The sequence below is a fragment of the Mangifera indica genome, chromosome 3 (genome assembly GCF_011075055.1).
Source record: "Mangifera indica cultivar Alphonso chromosome 3, CATAS_Mindica_2.1, whole genome shotgun sequence".
NCBI classification, from domain to species: domain Eukaryota; kingdom Viridiplantae; phylum Streptophyta; class Magnoliopsida; order Sapindales; family Anacardiaceae; genus Mangifera; species Mangifera indica.
The window spans coordinates 17,525,457-17,548,794 of NC_058139.1; the positions used below are offsets into that span (position 1 = coordinate 17,525,457).

The window sequence follows — 23,338 nt, forward strand, 5'->3', positions numbered from 1 at the left end:
ACACTGTGGGACACTATAGTAATTTTATAAACTTCAATGGATAAACATGGAAACCAAATATTAGTTATGATTTTTTTTTGGGAAATTAAAATAATTACCCTTTTTTTTTGGGGCAATAAAAAATTTACCTCAAATTTTGGGTTTAAAAAAAATACCCTTAATTTAAGGTATTTAAACAAAAATACTCTAAAATAATGCCAAAATTACCCTTCCTTTATTTTTATATAAATCACATATCTTCTTTTATTTTTAACATATTTGAAAGAGATTTTTGAAAAAAGAAAATAAATTTGTGTTCGGGATTTCAGGCGAGAAGAGAAAAGTACATCATTTCGAGATATCTATCTCTACTATTACTTCAATCATTATTATTTTATTAATAATACAATTATATGTGATGTTTTTATATAATAAATTATAGTTGTGTGTAATAAGAAAATAATAAAAATTACATGGGTTATATTGTAAATATTATAATATATACGATAAAATGATATTTGATAATAAAGGGTGTTAGAGGATAGTTTTGAATAGACAATATTAGAGGGTAAAATGATATTTTACAATGAATGGTGTTAGAGATATGTTAGATAATATTTAAAAAAACATGATATTATACAATACAAAGGTAAAAGGATATTTCCACACATTAGTATAACATTAATCAAAATATTTAAATTATCACAATATATAATTGAATTAATGGAATAAGTATAATTGTATAATAGAAATCTGTAAATAGTATTCTCAATCATATTATTTATGTTGATTATATATTTTATTGTAGGATTAATCTAAATGGCTGGATGTGCTTCAATTAGATATGAGGGGAAATAGATAGAAGAGGGTGACAATGTTATAAAATATGTTGGAGGTAATAGGAAATTGATTAAAATTCTAAAACACACATCATTCGAAGAATTAACCAAATAGTGAGCGACAAGTGTAATATAGATCGAAGGATATTTAACATTCAATTAAGCATGAAACCAAAGCATCTTGATGACGACATTCCTGTAGAAATTTCGAATGATGAAGATGTTAAGGTTTTTAACGGTCTATCTAACCTCTTCAAAGAATGTGTTCTAGTTTTTGTTATAACTATAGTTAATGATGATAGTTATCAAACTTAACAAGCAAATGAAGATTTACAAGGTGGTAAGCCAAATAGTTATCCAAAAAATCAAACTATCGGTATAGAAGAGATTCAAAATATCAGGATAAATCCGAAACAAGAACTTTTAGAGGAAGATTTTGCTTATATAAATGATGTTAATGTTGATGCATTGTATTGTGCGGAAAAATTTCTTAATGGTTATGAAGAAAAATCAAGGAATTGGAGGTTGAAGAGAAGACCTACGTTAATAAAGATATCGGAAATACAAATAGTTTTCGGAAACAAATCCTGATGGTGGGAATGTTCATACTGATGCATTTCATTGGTTATCACCTTTTACTGATCAACCATCTATATCCAAAAGCTCAAAAGTTTCGATCGATAGTGATTCTCTAAAAGTTGGTACATTATTTTCAAGTAAACAACATGTCATTGATGCAATATATCAAGATACGCTTCAGAGGGGATATCAGTTTTCAGTGAATAAATAAGACACGTATAGATGGGTGGTTAAATGTTGTAATGAAGAATGTAAGTGGCATGCATGGGCAGTTAGGGTGGGAGAAAGTGATAGTTTTGAATTATGTCGTTTGGATAGCCGTCACACATGTTCCAAAGACCAGATATTACCTCATCATAGGAAAGCAGGTGCCCGAGCTTTAGGACAAATTTTGAAGACCAAATTTATATTAATTGATCGTGTTTATCGACCAAAGGAGATCATTGCGGATATCGCTGACCGATATAAAATTGATATATCATAAGTACAAGCATAACGGGCAAGAAATTGGGCGTTTCAATCATTGAGGAGGACACTAGAAGAATTATTTATGTTACTACCAGAGTATTACTACAATTTAGTACGTTGTAATCTAGGAACTGTGACATATACACTAACGGATGAGCAAGATCAATTTAAATACTTTTACATGACATTCAGTTGTAGTATCCGTGCATTTCAACAACATATTTGACCAGTTATTTGTATTGATGTTGTCTTCTTAAAGGGTAGATATTTGGGTTAACTATTTATCGTTGTTGCATTGGATGAGAATAATCAAATATATCCATTGCTTTTGGCATTGGTCCTAGGGAAGACCATGACACAGGGTGTTGGTTTTTAACAAAGCTGAGAGATTGTTTTGGTGAGGTATCTCATTTAGCCATCATTTTAGATTGACATGTCAGTATATTTTCTACAATGGCTGAAGTATTCCCTAGTGTGCACCACGGTTATTGTTGTCATCACCTCTATTGTAATATGCGATCCAAGTACAAGAAGAATGCAAAAGTCATATGGATGTATTGGAAAACAGCTAAGGCATACATAGAGTATGAATTCAGAGAGGTAATGAAGTCATTGGCCCATTTGCACCTTGATGCAACTGCATACTTGTGTGAGGTAGGTTTTGATCGATGGGCACGGGTATATTTTCCATGACATAAGTACAATGTAATGACTACCAATATTGCTGAGTTGTTTAATGCCCTTGTGAGACATGCTTGAGGCTTACCTATTACAATGCTAATCGAGTTCATTAGAGGTACATTGCAGCGATGGTTTTATGAAAGAAAAAATCATGCAAGTAAGTTCATATTCAATATTATAACATGTTATAAATGTGTGTAAGTAAACTTATACTTGATTACTCACCTTTTCTATTTGTATTAATTCCATTTATAGATACTTGTACTAGCCTAGTAACACCTTGGGTTGAAGAAAATATTGTCAAACGGTGCGAAAATCTTCAAACTTGGAGGTGCATCTTATAACATTTGAATGATATCAGGTTCTTGGTAGTAGCTAATATGATGCGTTAGTCGACCTGACGGAACGAACATGTACTTGTAGAAAATTTCAACTATCACGGATTCCCTACATGCATGTTATTATTGTAGCCAGATATATGAAACTCACCACCTACATTCAATGGGTGCATCCATACTACAACACTGTTTTTTATCGTATAATCTACGTGGAGACGGTCAATCCATTAGGAAATCAATCAAAGTGGATATATCTAGAGGAGGCAAGTGTTATCCACCCCCCGTTTGTGCATCATCATCCAGTAAATAAAAACAGACTTCCTTCGCAAAGAGAGATTGTTAAATAACTTATTTGTAGTCGATGTCACAAACCTGGACATACGAGACAAAATTGCAAGAGTCCTATTCCAATTCCTAGTTCGGTACTATCAAGTTCAGGAAGAAAAAAGAAATATGGAGGATAAATACACTTATAATTGTACTTGTTAATTTTAACATGCAGGTTGTCATTGTACTTTCCCCCAGAACTATAATGTTTGTGATTGTAAAATAGACAGTTGCTGATTGTAATATGTTATCCTTTTCATTCGTTTTTTGTTCATTATATTTATCGCTTATGGTAATTATATAAAAGAGAAACGCGTATAAATGAATCAATATATGAATATACATATATATATGAATACATAACTATATATAAATATACAAATGAAATATAATATAATCGTCAATCAATATCTTGAAAAAATAGCTATGTGCCTAAACGTGTGCGTAAGCGTACCGAGTCCTCCCCTTCAAAAGATAATGATTGACGAAGTGCCAAATACTTAATGTATCGTAACATGAACACACTATAGTCACCTGATAGGGGCATCTGCTATGATATATCCATCACTCTATGCAATGCAAATGGATCGTCAAATGGACTCCGACCCGTGTGAGACCACAATGATGTTGCAGTTAGCAAATGTGGTATGATCGACGTATATCCCAACATCTGTCGCCTAAATAGCTCCGGGTCAGCAATAAAACTCTGTGGAATCGTCAGGCCTCTGTGACAATGTCGATGAAAACTCGTTAACAGGAACTTAATCAACGATTGATGAATTCAAATATAACATTTATAAAGAACATTATAATTACCTAAACCATCATAGAAGGTGTCATTGGAAAGACCTCATGCGATGATATGTCATCGCCCATATCAAAAGTCAATATCGGATCATCTCGGGATGGTCTCTCATCAAACAACTGACACTATAATAATTTCAACATTCACGAGTTAATAGAAGATAAAAAGTATTTTCAAAGTATCATTCCTAATATACTCGAAGTAGTTAGCACTCACATAGACAACAGGTGGAGACAGGAATGTCAGACCCCCTATCGATAGTCTGTCACCATCGTTACGAGAAGACTATAAAACATATACAACTATTATAAGGTTTATATGATTGTATATATAAATAGATGAAATATCTAGTAAATTATTAACTTTTTTTACCTATCGGACAGTATCTGTGTGGTGATGAGATCGTCTCTCATCCGTACCAGTCATTATATCCACTATATGACTCAGTCTATCCTTCATAAGAGTCATCCTATCTTTAATCCGACTAAACCTATCCTCCATTTTAGCCTCCAAACTAGTGAATCGATCTAAGATAAGATTTCCCTATCAAGCCAATATAGCATCAAAGTAATGAATGGAGAAATCTGGTCCACTGATAAGAGAATCATCTAACATGTGCTCAATGGTAAGGGGAATAGGCACGAGCTCCGGTGATATGTGCTCCTCGATAGGGGTTGTAACAAAGTCACTGATTGAACAAGGCTCAGTGGGAGGAGGCTGAATAGAAGCCTCAATAGGAGGAGAAGTAACGATTGAAGAACTAACATCAGAAGGACTCGATGATGCATCTTCTAAAGACGCCAAGGGTGATGTCGACAAAGAAGATTGACTATTCGACATCCCTATGTAATGGACGATATCCTCATACCGGTCTATATCTTTCTCAACTAGAGATAAAACTAGTGGAAAATTAACATCATTCTACAAAATATTTTTTTTTAGTGCATTTTATTGTTATACATTATACATATGTTAATGTTTAACAAATTAGTACTTACTGTATCTTCAGTTAAGATAGTTGAGATAGAATCTCATCCCGGAATGTCTTTCGTGTGCCATCTCAATATCCTAGCGGCTCCTACAACCGGTGACATATCCACCCATCGATATAGCGAGTCTAGTGTCTCATATATCCAAAACTGCAATATCAACATAAATCGGTTATTGTATATATTTGCAATCTTATTAAATTAATTTTATTTTAAACACAAATTTCTTGTTTAAATTAATAAATACCATAACTACCTGAAACACTAATGAAAATCCTATTATGTCATACTGTTTAAGCTGGTTTTCCTTCTTCTTTTTCTGGTTGAAATCTATAGAAATTCAGGAGATATTATCACATATAGAGCGATATGTCATTTGCCACACTCGTACTCTCCATGGGTATGCATTGAATCCATCAAGATGATAAGCTAATTGTAATATCTTCTGGGGAATTGTTTTTCTCAAATCACTCCCTAATAACCCTATGTGAAGATAAAACAACAGAGCTAACTTTACTGCATCAGTGTCGTCCTCCCCCCACGGCCTCTAGTGGAAAACACGGCTCAGATCAGCATATGTAACTAACTTACACCCGTGAAAATATGTTTGGAAGATCCAATTTGTGGCCTTTGATGGAATATAAATATTAATATCTATCATATGACTGAATCGAAGGCCTATCATAATGGCAAACTCATATGGATTGAATCTTACATCCATATCATTAACTTGAAACTATAACTCTTCTCTTGAGGTCACTTTATTTACTACTCGAAGGAACAAGGAATGTATTAGAACCCTACTAAATCGACTATCCTTCAAGTCCATGAAATGTCTGAAATAAGTACATCGAAAAATTTGTAATTGCCGCTCTATTAATATTTTTTTGATCACGACTTCTACATCTCTATATCTACGTGTAATAACTTGAGCCTTGAAGTGTTTTTCAGAAGGAAATCACATTTCATCCCTTTTCCTCTTTTGTCCAGCTCTCTGTATCAAAATTAAATTACGATTATATTAAATTTATATCAATTTTATATTATAAATTATTCAATTCTATACATAGAGACCTTATTCAAAAAAACAGATATCAAATTTGAATTCTACATGTCAAAAAACCTTAAGATGGATACATTTCAATTTGCTCCTCATATGAAAAATATCAAAAAAGCTCTAAAATTTTATATAATCTCTTCTGCCCCCCTAATTCCAACCATGCGAATTCGCATGGTGGATAATTTTGGAAAAGTACATTTTGCCCCCACCACGCGAATTCGTGTGTCAACCGCATGAATTCGTGGGGTTGACATAAATTCGCGTGTCAACGAACTTTTCCAATTTATATTCTGCTCCACCACATGATTAAAACTCACTTTCACCCCTAACCACACGATATCGTGTAGTTCGTGAAGTTTGAAAAATACACAAAACAACCCCGTCTTCAACAAATCTCACCACACGAATTCGTGTGATTAGTGCGCCATTCGCATGGTCACTGTCGAATTCATGTGGTTACATTTCACCTTCCAAACTTCGTTTTTCAATCTCCATTTCAACAACAATAAACTCTACACCTAATTTAACACAAAAGCCCTAAGAAGATTTATCAAAATCACAAACAAATCAAGCATTTTCATCGAAAATTTCAAATCAGAACCCTAATGCTAAACACCCAAATTTCACATGAAATCGCTCAAATCGTGAACTGAAATGCATAAAGAGGTGACAAAGGTTGTTTTACGAACCTTTTTGTCCATTTTTGTGGTCGGAAACATCGCAAAAATCGTCGGAGAAAATTGAAGTTGTCGAGTGCGTGAAAACATGTATTTGAATTTTCTGTTTTCGTGTATCTGATGGAGATACAAGTGGTTTTTGTCGATTTTGATATGAGGAGCATTTTCATCTCTGCACAATTTTTGGGCATTTTCGTTTAATATTTAAATTCATGGGCAATTTTGTTTTGCCCCTTTATCTTTGGGACAATTTAATTAATTTCCCTTTTTTTTTTTTTCATTGGCTAGTGTAGGTAGGGATGGTAATGGGGCAATTATGGGTACCCTTGTCTTTATTGCTATCCTCATCTCTGTTTCCCTAAAAAAAAACTTTTTCCTTTCCTTGCTATGTTTTTGATACAAGGATAATGGAGGATTCTAATCTCTCTTGTAGGAAAATTTTTCTTCCCTTTCTCTCTCAATAGGAAAAATTTTCTCATACTTTCATTTTCTTATCCTCGTTAAAAAAATAGTGAAATATTTATTATATATCAAGACATATTTATAATAATTTAAAATTTTAAAAAATAATTTAATTGATAAGAGAAGAGACAAATTGAGAAAGAAATGAGTCAATAAAGGGACAGGTAAAGGAAATATTTATCTCTTTCTGTACCTCCATCCCAAATCATAAGGATTTTAGTTATTTTTGTCTTTATCTTTTTTAGAAACCCCTCCCTACCAAAAACTCAATTTCTTATACTGATTTACCATTGCTATGTATACGTATATTAATAATTCTTGCTAATTTAAGTTTTAATAATTGAATTTATCTAAAAAGTGAGGACATATTCACAATTATGAAGAAATAATTTATTATTTAGTAAAATACATTTTCCCACAGAAGGTTTGGATTAAAAACACCTTTCCACATATCACGGACTCTTTTCATTCAAAATAAAATTCATTTAAAACAAAAAAATAATGAAGTGATGGCAAAATAGTAATTTTATTACTCAAATTTTGAAAAAAAAAAATAGTCAATAATTTTTTTACATAACATGACTATGTCACCCTTAAAAATGTTTGAAAACGTGCACACCGGTTTTTGAAATTTGTTGGAAACCTCTTCTTTACTACAACCATAATCTCATTGTTGTCCTCCCCTAATTTTAGGTTATTGCTTCTTCCATGGATTTAAAGTTGTCATTGTCATCAATTAATCTATGAATTGAAAGTAACGACAACTTTTAGTCATTGAATCAATCAATTTGTTGGTGAATTGATCACTAAACTAATTGATTCGTTGTTGAATTGATCATCAAATCGATCAATTTGTTACTAAATCGATCAATGAATCAATCTATTTGTAGACTAAAATGATTGTTGATTGATGTGTCAAGTAAATTGATTGGTAATTGATTCATCGATTAAACTGAAATTGGTGAATTGATCAAAGGGAAAACAAGAAACTTAGGAACAAAAAGATAAAAAGGATGAAATTAACAACGCCTAAAACTAAGAACAAAGGAAGAAAGAGATGAGACTGAAAGAAAATAGAAATAAGTAAAATCTTATCTAATTTGGATATTTAAAATGTAAATTTTTGTTTTATAAAAGGGGGATGAAAATGAAAGAAAATAAAAATAAATGAAATCTTATGTAATTTCAATATTTAAAGGGTTTGATTTAATTTTTGTTAATTTGAGATTATAAGATAATTTTGAAAAATAAAATAGTAACAATAAAATGATAATTTCACTTTTTAACAATTTGTGAATATTTTATAATTAATAAAATATGATTTGAGGTGAGAGTTTTATTTATGTCATCTAGAGTTAGAAAAGTGTTTTTCGACCAAACTTTGGATGGGAAAAATATAAGTTACTCTTGATTCTTTAGAATAGTGGGAAAATGGTATTTTGGCTTAAAGAAGGCTCCTATAGGAATGGAAGCTCTTTCAAATAGAACGAAAGAAAGAAGAAGCTCTTTGCCGGGGTCTAAATATACACGTACAGATGTACTATGGACTTGGACACGGTACATACTGCTTTATAAATCTTTGTTTGTTCATTCTTATTTATAATAAAAATAAAGTAAAAAAATGGAGATATCCAGAGAGCACTAATTTATGAAGTAAATGAAACTGGTGGGTCCTTCACCATGTTCTAAAGAAAGCTACAGAATCCAGTTCCTGCATTGGTAAGGCCGTTCACAACTAATGGATAATAGTTATGCAGTTTGCTGCGTCATTGATTTGAAAAGTGAAACTTGCATAGCAATTCTCACAATACAAGTTCAATTGGAAATGTCACGTCGTGTCAGAGGAGTCCAGGTAGGTCCAGTTTTTTCCCAAAGGACCCAAAAGGTTCAGTATAATAATAGGCCTAAAAGTAGTCCTGGCCGTGGGCCAATTTGGCCACTGAATCGGACCGAAATCGGTCAGTGCAAAATCAGAACTGTTTGAATCTAAGCCAGCATGAATCGGAATCGGAATCAGAATCAGATTCTAACGGTTCAATTTTGATTTTGCTTTTTTTAACTGTTGAATCGCTCATAAACCAGCGGTTAATACTACTCATAATATAATGGGTAATGTTGCTAAAACTGGGAATAATTTGAGAAATGGCAGTGATTTCGTGAAAAAAAAAAAGGAATTTTTCAGGGTCAGAAAAGCAGAAGCATAGTAGAAGCCAGAGTTCTTCTGGTGAAGATGAATTTGGTTTCCGAAACGGAAAAAAAGTGAGGGCTTTTGCTCACAATTTGGGAAATACCCACGAAAATGGTGATTCAAGGAATTTGAGTGAGTTTAGAAAGAAAAAGGGATTACTGGGTTGAAGGAGGTTTACGAGAAACGAAAGTTCTTCAAGTGTCTATGATTCAGATTTGGATTTGGAGGATATTGACAAGAAAGTGGAAGGTTGGAGTGATGAGTGTTAGAAAATTTCTGATGTGAAGTAACATTAATTATAGTTTTGTTTAATAAAATTGGGTAATTGAATAGTTCAATGACAGTTTACAGATATATTGAAATGATCAATAAAGATAAATCCAATATATTTAAAAATTATGATATGAGGGGACAACATAAGTATGGTTCTTGAAGTTTATTAGACCTTGATGGGAGGTCAATTAACCTACTATAAATTGGTTAGGTTCCCACTCCAAAACCTAATACAGTATGAGTGCAGTATAGTTTATCCACTCAAAGTTGTCATTCAAAGAGGTTTCTAGAATAGAAGACCAAGTCACATCGAAAAGGGATTTTGACAGATAATTTCAGGGGATTTCAATAGGTTTTTCAGTTTTAAATGACATAGAGATCCATGTAAATCTAAAACCCTAAAGTTTAATTCAGTATTTTATAATCTATATGTAGACTTTGGGATTGTAGTTAGATGATCTATTTTATTATGTTTTTACAAAATAAATCTTACATGTGGTACGTATCAGTACTAGGATTCAATTCAGTTTAGAGTTTTCTTAATTGATGAATCAAATCCTTAAAAAAAAAAAAAAGAATTAGGAATCTATGATATAGGATTATATTTTCAACTTAGGGTTCTAAAGTTTTGGGTAATTTTAAATTTAGGGTTTTCTAATTCAGAAATCAAACCCTAGAATTAATGTTGGTAATATGAAATTGGACAAATCACGAATTGAAATTAATTCTGAAAAATTGAATTTTGTAGTAACTATGAAATTTTAGTGAATTTTTGAAATTTAAAATCGAAATTCCTCAATTTTGAATTTGGGTTTAAAATCAAACCTAAAATTAGAATCCCTAATCTAGTATTTTAAGGTTGAAATACGATCTGGAAAAAGTTTTAATTTAAAAAAAAATTTGAACAGTAATCGGGTAACATATGTGTGTGTGTGTGTGTGAATGTTTTATGAGAGCATGTGATATGGTCTTAAAGTTTTCCTAGGGTATGCAAAAGCGCATGAAAGGTTTTACAAGATGCATATGAGTGTATGAAAGTTAGTTAAACACATTAGTGTAGGTAAAAGCTTAAGGTAACGTGTGAAACCCAATAAGAACATGTGATCGTAAGTGATTTAAAGGTCTAAGGGTGCACATTACATCATATGAAAGGCAAATAACAACCCTTAACTAGCATTAAAGACAAGTATCAGCATGTGAATAGATTGTGGTGGCTTAGACACCTTATAAGTCTCCTTTTGAGATGAATTGGATTTTAAGTTCACTATTATAGCATAAAGTACTCCCTTAAAGTAAAAATTATTATTCAATAGGAGAGGCAATAATTTAAGAAAAATTGTCAGAGACAATAAAGTATTATGTCTCATGAAATCTTACCTAAGACAATAATATTTAGTATCATTGGAGTATTTTGTGAGTTTTCATAATAGTAATTACTAAAGTGGTACACTATTGAGACGTACAAAATTTTCCCTTCGGTAATGATACATTTTTTGGTTTTTTAAAGCATAAGATTAATTTTAGAAATGCACTGATCATGAAGAACTAAAGTGATTGGCTTATTCAATTGACATGTGTTTTCTTATTAAATAGAAGAGGAACAATCGTCTAGAAAGTTTTATCTATCCAAAGGTAATATTTCTTTCGAAAACCACATGTTCTGAAAGTCCTCATATGACTTTAACCTTGTATTCGGGATCCTAATAGCATGTCATTTTTTTGCCCAAAGGTGATTTAATAATGATACACTAGGAATCCCTATGAGGCGTGGCTTATACAATTTTAAAGCTACTTTAATTATTGCCCAATGTGAATTTGTTGCAATACTTAATTAAGATTGTCAAAGACAATATTAGTCTCAGTAGAAATTATTGTAAGTTATCGGAATGTTTAATCGGCAAAATGATGCATTCATTGAAGCTTGTAAAATTTATATATTCGGTGAAAGAGACATTCTTCAATTGACACATACAATTTCTTGTCCAAAGGTGGTTTTTGTGTGTTAAAATTGATGATTGCATAAGGTGTTTGTAGAACTGCATTACTCGTGAAAAATTCAATTCACCCAAAGGTAGTTGTGATTTTTCAATTGACATATGTTTTTTCTATTGGTGTGAAAGGAAGCAGTAACCTAGAGGGTTTATTTGCCCAAATGTGATAAACTTTTCAAAAGTTATTTATATTTTTTATTTGTAACCTTATACTCGAGGGTCCTAATTGCATGTCGTATTTTTCTGTCTAAAGGTGATTATATGATGATGCACTTGGAACCTTCATGGATAATAACTTATAAGGTTTTCAAGCTATTTGTTGCTAACGATATTGTTTATTTATTGCACCCCATCTCTGATAGACTTCATTATTGTGAATAATAATAATAAAGCCACAATTGAGGTCCTAATTAACTCTAACTTTAAATAGTTAGAGATAAAGGGTGAATGTGCATTGCTAATTAAGAATATAGTTTCGCCCAGTAAGTTAGTGAACCATCCAAACCTAAGATAACAACTCAATTGAACAAAAGAATTTCTATATTCAGTGGGAGAAATCCATTAGATTAAGTTGTTTGCCACAAAGAACCAATTGTTGATTACCTTATTAGAGGTTTATCCTGAAGATTACTAAAATATTTCACAATATTAGAGATACTCATTTAATTAGTAAGACTCTGATAAGATATGATGATTCCAAAAGAGTCAAAGATTGATGAGTATATGTTAGTTTTCGAAAGGCACCATAAGACTCACTTTTGACTTCAATCAAATCAAGACTATTATGGTATAAAATTAGATATGAAGTATTATTAATCTAATTTATAAATATTCTTGAATAAGAAAAGTATAAAGTGAAAAAATTTTAATGGTATGCTTGGTTGTTCAATTAAGACCCAATTATAAAGGAAGAATAATAATAATAAAAGTACTAGTTTCGATTGCCCAAATAAGGTTACGCTCTTGAATGCAAAGTTGGTCAATAGATAAAGGCCAAGTAAGTGGAAACCATATTTACATTGAAAATTGTGTGGACATTAAGGTTAGTAACATGTGCATAAAGAAAATTTTACCAAATTTCTAAGATTTTTGGACTCCAAAATGACGTAGCTGTAAAACTTAATTGTAGTTTTAAAGCCATGATGAGAAACAATCGTGATTGAGTATCCTTGAGGTAAAGTGGACAATAACACATAGTATGTTCTAAACCAGTTTTCTGCTAAATTTATGTCAAAAATTTTCTTTGGATACTTTAGACTTAAAGAAAACCTAGTCTGAAGTGTTGGCTAGGTTAGGGATGGCTTGCTTAACGTAAGCCTTTATGATCTTATTGAGAAGCGATCAAAACTAATATTAGTTTGTTACTACGCGATCATTCACCTGGGATATTTCAAAAGATAGGATATTTATCACCCAAACCAAGGCACTAAAGAGATTGACTCTAATATGGAAATGATTCAATTATTAAAATGCCCATAAGGTATGAAGGCGTTTTGGTTAAAATAATAGTTGGAGTCAATGAAGTTTACAAAGACCTACGAAATATGAGATCACTTTAAAAGACGTTTTCCTAAATAATTGATAACTAATCTTATAATAGATAAGTCAACTACAATTGATGAAGATATGAAAATTCTGATAGGATTGTTTATTATAAAATGACGATTTGCTATTATTAAGAATTATTATATGTATCTCAACAAATGAGACCCTATAACATTGAAAACTCATGTGGATTAGAATTATAAAAGGTGAATGTTAAAGTTGTTTTTCTAAATGAAAACCTTAGTAAAAGAGATTGTATGATACAATCAGGTTTATCAAAAGCATAAAGGATAAAACTTTTAGTATGCGATCTTGAAAAGTCTATCTATGGTAGAAATAGACTTCTTGACAGTAGTGTTTTAATAAAATACACTTCTCACGACCTCATAAAGAATAAATTAGACTAACATTGGAATATGAAAATCAGTAGTTGTGTGCAGCAACCTCAACCAGAAACATTCAATTTGTAGCTTACTATAGAGTAGCTTCTTAAGTGTGTGGTTGAAAGATTACTTGAATAAACTACTTAGTGTCAACTCTATAACAGTGCAATTAGGTAAAAGACCACTAGTAAATTGAGATATACAAAATAAAAGATATTACAATCAGGAACCTCACAAAGAAACGAGACATTAGACTAAAATATAATGTAAAGTTGATAAAGGTTAAGCTCTTGACCAAAGGAATAAGACTTATAACCCATAAAGTCATATTGAAAATGTAAGAGTGTTTAAGGTCTTTTGACATATACGGTTAGTGGGAGTTTTATTATTATTGTTTTATTAATATGTTTTGTTACTTATTATTTATTTATTGATCATAATCATATTGATATATTTCTTTTTATTTATGAATGTACGCATATATATATGGTAAAGGTATAACATGTGCCTCAAGATAAGGTTTCTCTTGAGTATGACAACTGTATGTGTATGTTTCAAGAGTCTCGAATAAAGTTTAAACATACAGGCTTCGTTGGAAGCAAAAAGATTTTTTTTTTTTTTTTTAAACATAAGGTTAAAGAGAAATCATAAAGAGGATTGACAGATATATAGCACATGTTTACAATCACTTTGTTGGGTGCTATTTCTATCACACTCCTGGATTTGATCTTTGTTGATGTGGTTATTAGTAATTGTGATCAAGGATAATCTTGTGTTGATAGATGACATAAGTAATATCTTGGTTCGTTATGGATGATCATATTAACTGAATTGTTTATTAAAGTGCAATTTATTTTTGGACTATTTTTGCTTTCTAAAATAGTGACCACTTAAAGTTAAAAATGTTAATTACCCGAGAGTCAATAAACTAAAATAATTAATATTGCCCAAGTGGGTAATTGTTATAAATTTTCTGATGTGGCCTAACATTAATTATAGTTTTGTTTAATAAAACCAGGTAATTGAATAGTCTAATGATAGTTTACAAATGAGCTTAGTGATCAATAAAGATAAGTCCAATACACGTAAAAGTTATGATTTGGGTGGATAGCACAAGTGTGGGCCTTAAGGTTTATTGAACCTTGATGGCGGGTCAATTAACCTACTATAAATTAATTAGTTCCCTGTTCCAAAACCTAATGCAATATGATTGCAGTATAGCTTACCCATTCAAAATATCATTCAGGGAGGTTTCTGGAGTAGAAGACTAAGTCACTTTGAGAGGTGATCTCGGTAGATAATTTCAGAGGATTTCAATAGGTTTTTTAGTTTTAAATTACATGGAGATCCAAGTATATCTAAAAACTTAAAGTTCGATTTAATATTTTATAATCTATGCTTAGACCTTGAGATTGTAGTTAGATGATCTATTTTATTATGTTTTTACAAAATGAATCTTACAATGAGAAGAAGATGGGAAGTACTACATCTTTGGGGAAGTATGATATGAAGATAACAAAGAGAGTGCCACTAAAGGATGTTGAGAAAGAAAGTGATTTTTTGGAGCAGGTGGAGTAGATTAGGAAGGAGATTAGTAAGAAAAAAAATTACTGAAAATAGTGAGCAAGAGGTGTAAAGAGAGGAAGAATCAACTCTTAGTCAGAAAGGGCGAATTGTATTTATTTTTGAGAGACAATATGGATTTCAAGTGCATGTGCATGACATTTTAATTTTTTAATTTTTAATTATTATAATTATTAATTAAAAAAATAAGTCAGGGTCATGAATTAGAACCGATGGTTTAATTTTGGTTTTGAATGGGGGCCATGAACCAGAATTGTCAGTTCCGAACCGATTACAAACTGTCTTGTAATGGTTCTGGTTCTAGTTCTAGTTCAGGATTCTTAGCGATTTCGAATCAAAACCACTGATTCATCAACTATGGTCAGGTCTACCTAAAAGACTTATTCCCACCTATGGTTTTGTCAATTGTTAAATTTTTACCTACTAAATTTCAAAAATTCAAATACTTAGTCATCAACTATTACAATTAATAAAATCTGTTAGTTTTAAGGATAAAAACGTTATTTTACCTGTAATATTAAAAAAAATATATATTTTATCTTATTTTCTCATCTTAGTTTTAAGAAGTAACGATTTCCTTCCAACCTAAGTTTTGAAAACTTACATTTCCTTCCTAAGGTTTTATTCTTTTCCTTTCCTTCTTTGATGTGCGTCCTCTAACCAACCTCCAATACCTTCTTCTCTATTAGGGCTCTCTTTTGCCTCTTGGACAAAGATGAATCAAAGATGACAACCATGAAGATGGTGACACACAATGGAAGACATATTTGTCTTTGCCTTTTGCCATATCGGCATGTGATGGAAGACGTATCTATGTCCAATTTGTGCAATTGATCAATCGACAAACGCGATGGAAGGCAGAAGATAGATCTGTGCATTCAATTTGCCGCATTTGTGTCAATCTGGAGGGAGAGAGATCGTTGGAGCAAGAGAAAGAGCACTGGGAAGGTGGCCAAAAAATGTGGAAATAAAAAACAAACCTTAAAGGGAAAATGTAACTTTTCGAAACTTTGGATTAAGAAAATTGTGAGTTTTTAAAATTAAAATAGAGAAATGAGATAAAATTTTATTTTATTTTTTAACATTGCTAATTAAATGACGTTGTTACCTTTAAAACTAACTGAGTTTGTTAATATTAACAACTAACAAATAAATACTTGAATTTTTAAAACTCAGAGGATGAGAGTTTGTCTATTGGACTAAACCTTGGGTGGAATCATACTTTTGGCCTATAATAATATCCCAAACTCTACGTTGCAAAATGATTCTGCAGCAGCACACAGCATATGACCATGTAAATCACTGAGGAAGATGATTCGGGTTAGTCAAAAAACACCATCATTTTAAATTCAACTTCGATCCTGAACAATTTTCTATGATAAACATCACTCAGCACAATTCTTACTAAATATTGGAAAACAAATGCTAATCCTCAAAAGGTAAATCCAACATACAAACAATAAAATGTTTGAGAATAGAAATGGGTGGATGACTAACATTAATTTACTATGGCAACCGTAATTTAGTAAACAAGATCAGCTTCAAAAATGCATTCAAAACAAGCTTAATGTCCAAAAGCAACAGAAATTTCATATCATTACTTCATAGTGCAACAGTCAATGCAAAAAGGAATAGAAATGTAAAAGAAGAAAACATCTAATAAAACTTACTTTAGAGCCCTCAATATGTAGAATCAATTGTTTCTCCACCTTATAATCTCCAAAGTTACCACTAATCAACCAACATACTGCACATATGGTATCTGGAGGTGGTAGAAATTCCCAGTTATAAAAGCACAAATGCAACATAAAACAAAATCAATAGTAGCTAGGTACTCCCACTAGATTGCCACATTTAGCGCTTCCTGCCATGCCTTCTCTTCCTTCGGCTGCGCCTGTCATCAGAATCAGATTCTGATCCAGAATCTGATTCAGATGACTCAGAAGATGAGCTGTACCTCCTACGCCTCCCCTTCTTCGGCTTCTTCTTCTTCCTTGAATTCCTGTGGCGTCTCCTCTCTTCCTCTGAATCAGATGATGAGCTGTAGTCAGAACTACTCTCCCCTGAAGAATAATCTGAACCAGTCACAGATGATGAACCGCCATCAGTCTCAAACACCGAAGCCTCACTGTCACTACCAGAATCTGAGTCCGACTGATGCTTCCTTTTACTTTTCTTGAAACTATTTTCAGCTTTGTCATCCTTAACATGTGGATTATCTAAATCATAATAGATGGACAACTTCATCTTTAATTTTGGATTCTTAAGTTGCTGGGTCCGCGAGGGTCGTGACATATATACGCGCTCACTCTTGCACTCATATGTCCAATGTCCAGTTTGAAAACATTTCTGGCACTGTGAAGCTGTACCACCAATGCCAGACATTGTAGTCTTAAGATCTTTTCTCTCCCCCAATCTCACTGCCTTTTCAGTACTCATCAAATACATCTGCCTCTTAGCTTCCCTCTTCTCTTGCCATCGGCTGGGCCCTTCTTCCTTCTGCCCATATGCATTAACATTTCGTGCAGCTGCAGCCGCAGCACGTTCTGCCTGAGCACGACTTAAACCTTTGGCTGCACTCAGGGCTGCAGCCTTAATTCTGTCAGCCGCAGCCTGAGCTTTCTCTTCCTTCTTACTTGACATTTTCCGAAACCCTAACAATCACAAGCTCTCAATCAGCAACAATCACAAGCTCTCCCCACTCTACATTGAAGAATTGTCATAATTAATCATTCAAGTCAAGGAATATATAATCTAGGGTTAAGAATAAACTAAAGATTTACTCAAATTTCAAATTGTGTTCACAGACAACAAGATCTTCTCTCTAGGAAATAGAATCTAAGGTTACGAATATAATCAAAATATCAAATATTACAGAAATAAAACGAATCAAACAACACTAGAGAAAGCAAGCATCAACCAAAGAATTGAGAATTAAAAAAGGGCAAGGCCTACCTTCGGTAAAATAAAACCCAAATTATGCCGTCAGAAGTCTGGTGTTTTGATTTATTACATTATTAGTGAACGTGACAATAAATTTGAAAGGCCAAAGGACTATTTTCCACCCAAGTTTAACTGTGCTTGCAAACTCACACCCATAAATATTAAAAAGCTAAAGTCTCATTCATCTATTTAAAATCTTAGTTAGAATTAGGGTAAAACTATCATTTAATAAAAAAATTAAAAAACCAAAGTTTTATTTGTTTGTCTCCCTCAATTTGAAAATTTCACAATTCCCCTCTACCCAAAGTTTGAAAAATTAACATTTCCCCTTAAAGTTTGCAAACCATTGTTAGAGACACTCATCTCCGGTTGTGTTGGCTTTCCTTTCTAGCTTTTCTATCCCTACCAATCAAATCCCAAGTATTGGAGAACCCGATTTTCTTCGATAAAGATAAATTTGTTTTCGTCAGAGTGCTTTTTCCTAAGACGAAGACGATCGTTGAAGATCTCAGACAAAGATGTCGTGACTATTTGAGACCTTCAATGGTCATCTTTGTCTTGAATGAAGACGAAATTATCTTTGTTTGAGACAAAGACACTCCGACGAAGACGATTTTGTCTTCGCTAGAGGAAATTAGGTTCTTCGATGCTTGGGATTTGATTGACAAGAAGAGATAAATGGAAAGAGAAAGCCAATGTGGCCAAAGAAGGCAAACTTCGTCCTCTTTAGCAATGATTTGCAAACCCTTGGGGGGAAATATTGATTTTTCAAACTTTTGGTGGAGGAGAATTGTGAGTTTTCAAACTGAGGGGGATAAAGGTAATAAAACTTTAGTTTTTTAAATTTTTTATTGAATGATGATTTTATCTTTAAGTCTAACTGAAATTTTAAACGGATGAGTAGAACTTTTGACTTTTTAAACCCCACGGTTGTGACTTTAGGAACGCACTTAGACTTAGGTAGGAAATAGTCCTTTGGTCAATTTGAAAGGTTAGGGAAAGAGTTTGCAAATACATAATTACCCTAGAATTACAACCAATCTAACTTTGAGCCCCTGCAAAATTAACATGATTCATTAATCTGATATAACATGAAAAAAATAGGTTATGATTATGAGTTTTGATACGAAAAGTAATTCAGATCGAATTTGGATTTACCCTCAAAAAATAAAATCGGATTCAGATTGATAAGAGATCAATCTGAATTGACCTGAACTAACCTAAAAATTTGGAACAAAATAATGCCTAACATAATATCAAAAAAAACAAATCTCTAGTATTATTTATTTTCATTATTTGCCCGATTAAGTTCATTATTTGATTATCTAATCCAAATGAACAAAAAAATTGGTATTGCATTATCAAACAAAAAATTTGAATCACCCACTGCTTCTTGATACATCGTATAGGCGAACTTAAGGGGGCTAGCCTTAGACCTTTTTGTAGAATTTTATCATCTTCTACTAAAGATATTTATTAAAATTTAATAATTCTTTTTTGTAAACTTATAAAAACTATTTGTAGTTTTTTTTTTTTTTTGCCAAAAGACTTATTCTCACTCAAAGTTTATTGTTTTCTCAAATTTTTACCTATTAACTTTAAAACTTCAAACACTTACTCATCTGTTAATTTTTGTTATTACATACAGAGGTAAAATTGTTATTTTAAAATTTTTATTTAAAAAGAATAATTTATCTCAATTTCTCACCTCAGTTTTAAAAACTCATAATTCCCCCAGCTCAATTTTAAAAGGTTAATTAAATTTACAAAAGTTACTTTTTCACCCCCACCATTTAAGGTTCCTAAGGTTTTTATATTTCAAAGATAACAACCACCCTTTCAAATTTTAAAACATTGCACTTACACCTCTAGAATTTTATTTTCTCTTTTTGGAGACTATTCTTTCTGACGATTTCCTTCGGCCTATTGTCAACCTTACCACCGATAAACCCTCTCCCTCCTTGGCAGTTTTTCAAAGTGGAAACCACCAAAATCTGGAAAAAATCGTCGGATGTTGCATGGATCTATGTGAATCACATAGATTCATGTGACGAATTTGTGTGTTGGTCGATATAGCCAGATGTGAACCAGGTCTGTGCAATGCCTACCTATGCATTTATGTGTCGGTTGACACATAGATTTGTGTGATTTGCACATATTTTTGCAACATTTGACGATTTTTGTTTGATTTTAGTGGCTTCCACATTGGAAAACCATCAAGGAGGGAGAGAGCTTACCAGTGGTAGGGACAATGATTGGAGGGAATCATCGGAAAGAGAAAATAAAATTTGGGGGTGTAAATGCAATGTTTTAAAATTTGAGGGGGGTAGCTTTTATCTCTAAAATATAAAAACTCTAAGAATCTTGAATGGTGGGGGTGAAAAAGTAACTTTTTAAAATTGAGTTAAGGGGAAAATTGTGAATTTTTAAAACTAAGATGAGAAATGGAGATAAATTATTCTTTTTTAAATAAAAATTTTAAAATAACGATTTTATCCTGATAGTAATAACAAAAATTAACAAATAGGTGAGTATTTGAAATTTTTAAAATTAATGGCTGGGAATTTGAGATGACAATAAACTTTAGGTGGGAACAAGTCCTTTGGCCCTTTTATTTTGTGTGTGTGTGTTATATGCACTATTAATTTGAACTTTTTATGTTTAGTGTGTCATATTCATATATTTATTGAAAGTTTTAATATTTATGATAATTATTTTTTAAATATTTGATAAGTGATTATTAATATCTTTGATTATTAATTATATTATTTTAAAGTTAAAATTATAGACTTATTGAGTTTTTTAATTATGATATTATATTTTTTAACTCTCTACAATTGATCATATAAAAAGACGATAAAAAAACTATTAGTATTAACTTAAAAAAGTGCAATTTTGTTTTAATAAAATGTCGTTTCGTGTTAAAATGTATTTTTATGTGTTATTTTATAACAAATCATATTATTTATTAACATTTGACAAATTATGTTGTTTCATAACAAACCATGTCGTTACATGTTTTATTTTTATATAAGTTTACTTATTATATAGTTTGGGTTAATTTATATCAGATCAGGTTAACTTGAAAATATTTTAGTTTGGTTTAAGATAGAGAAATTTTGGCATGATTCTATTTTGGGTCATATTAGGATTTAAGATCTTCAATCCAATACAAACACGATTCAATAACATGAATTGTCAAGTCTAATTTTGATTATGTTTTGGTGCAATACCTCAAGTTTTGTATTGAATCTTAGCCAAATTACTATTTCCCACCTAGAGATGTCAAATGGGCCTGCCTAACCCAAAGCAGGTTAGAAAAGTATTGTCTGAAAGGGCACGGTCTACTATTGTAGCGGGTGTGCCAGGGTTGTGGGGCTTATGGGTCATGCCACGAGTTGGTCCAACTCGACCCGATCTATTACTGTTTATCAAATTTAAAAAAATAAAAAATTTTAAATTTTCTCTTCTACAAGTTGTAGTGTGTAGTAGCTCAACTAAGTAATCATTGGAGCTATAATTTTTTTTTTAAAGTTTTTTTCCTATATAAACCCACCCTCCCCCACATTATAAACCACACAGATCTAATCTAATTTCTTAAACTCTTATTCTATCTCTACATTATCTTCTTTCAATTTATTTCACATTCTACATTTTCTTTATTTTATTTTAATATTTCAATTTCAATCTCAATTTCCTTTTACATTCTATTTATTCAATTTTTGTATTAATTTTTTTGTGTTTGGTTTTTTAATAAAAATAAATTAAAAATAATTATTTAAATTTACTAATATAAATTTCCTTCCAAATTAATACTACCGAGAATTATAAATTACAAATCGATCCTTCAAATCATATTTTGTTTATATTTATAAATAATGTAATATCATTTTATATTACTAATTATCGTATTTAATTAGAGGAAACTTTTTATTTTATCGATGTCACTGTAATAGATTTATTTTCTCTAACTATGTCTTCATGGCTTACCTTATACTTGAACCGAGATAATTATATTTCATATATTCTACCAACAAGAAGAGTCAAGTAACTTGTGCATGGCCTTCAAATAGTATCACCTGTAATTTTTATTATACCTATTACCAATACTATTCCCTTAATGTCTATTAACAATATAATTTCTTTTTTATTTTTCAATTTTGTCAATTATTATTTTTCTTTAAAATATTTTCATAATAAAAAAACTTAATCTTTTCTAAATGGAAAAAGTGTGCAACCAATTGAGACAACTCCAGTTTTGTATACTCAATTAATCAAGAATTGGTGCAACATAAACACTGTAATATAAACCTAACACGATCTTTGTTCCAATGTTTACAATGCATCTATTCTTGATCAACTGATTCTGTAAAAGTGAAGTTGTCTCAATCGTTTGAACACGTTTTTCGTTTAAAACATATCAAATGTTTTTGTTATCAAACTATTTTAAAGAAAAATAATAATTAACAAAATTGTAAAAACCAAATAGAAATTAAGTTGTTAATAAACATTGACGAAATTGTGACAGTTGCAAGCATAGAAAAAATGCAAGAAACACTGTCAAACAACCACCCACTCGAGTTATTCAGTTCTTCTTGAGGGTTGAGCATATGAAAAATAATTGTCTTGGCTTAAGTGTTAGGTAAGTCAAGAAAACGTAATTAGAAAAAAAAAAGTCCATTGTAATGCAATCGATAAAATAAAAAGGTTCTTTTAATTAGATACGACAATTAGTAATAAAAAATAATTTTACATCATTTGAAGATATAAACAAAATGTGATTTAGATAATCAACTTATAATTTATGACCTCAATTGTATTAATTGAGAAAAAAATTTATATTAGTAAATTTAAATATTTATTTTTTAATTTATTTTTTATTAATATAAAAATGACAGACATGTTTAAGGCTCAACATAACACGACCCTATATATATAGGATCGTGTAGTGGGCCTTCTCATTTCCGCAGGTTGGCTTAACATGAAGATCAATGAATGTGCGAGCCTTAGGCCTAACATGACCCATAAGCTTGGTGGGCCATGTCGAAGCTACCCCAACCCACCGCTGTCTCTATTCCCACCCAGGGATATATAAAATGACAGATACTTAAAATTTGAAAAAAATATTTTCTTATTTATCTGTTAAATTAAAAAAAGGTTAAAAATAAAATAATTTTCCCAAACTAAATAATACTTTGTCCCTAAATTTTTAATGAACAACTTTTTT

At 31.4% G+C, this 23,338-nt stretch overlaps 1 protein-coding gene across 2 annotated transcripts; it reads right to left on the minus strand.

Annotated features, from left to right (window-relative positions):
- Nucleotides 1-16,736: 16,736 nt before the first annotated feature.
- Nucleotides 16,737-18,230, minus strand: LOC123210307 (zinc finger CCHC domain-containing protein 10-like). 2 transcript variants are annotated; one of them, XM_044628579.1, is made up of 2 exons: nt 18,124-18,230; nt 16,737-17,871 (listed from the first exon to the last, which is right to left on the minus strand). In XM_044628579.1, exon 2 carries the CDS (start codon nt 17,809-17,811, stop codon nt 17,023-17,025), a length of 789 nt encoding a protein of 262 aa, XP_044484514.1. In that variant the 5' UTR covers nt 17,812-17,871; nt 18,124-18,230; the 3' UTR covers nt 16,737-17,022. The 2 variants fall into 2 exon arrangements, with proteins under 2 accessions (XP_044484514.1, XP_044484516.1); XM_044628581.1 differs by having other exon boundaries at nt 16,737-17,822; nt 18,124-18,221.
- Between the last annotated feature and the right edge of the window lie 5,108 nt (nt 18,231-23,338).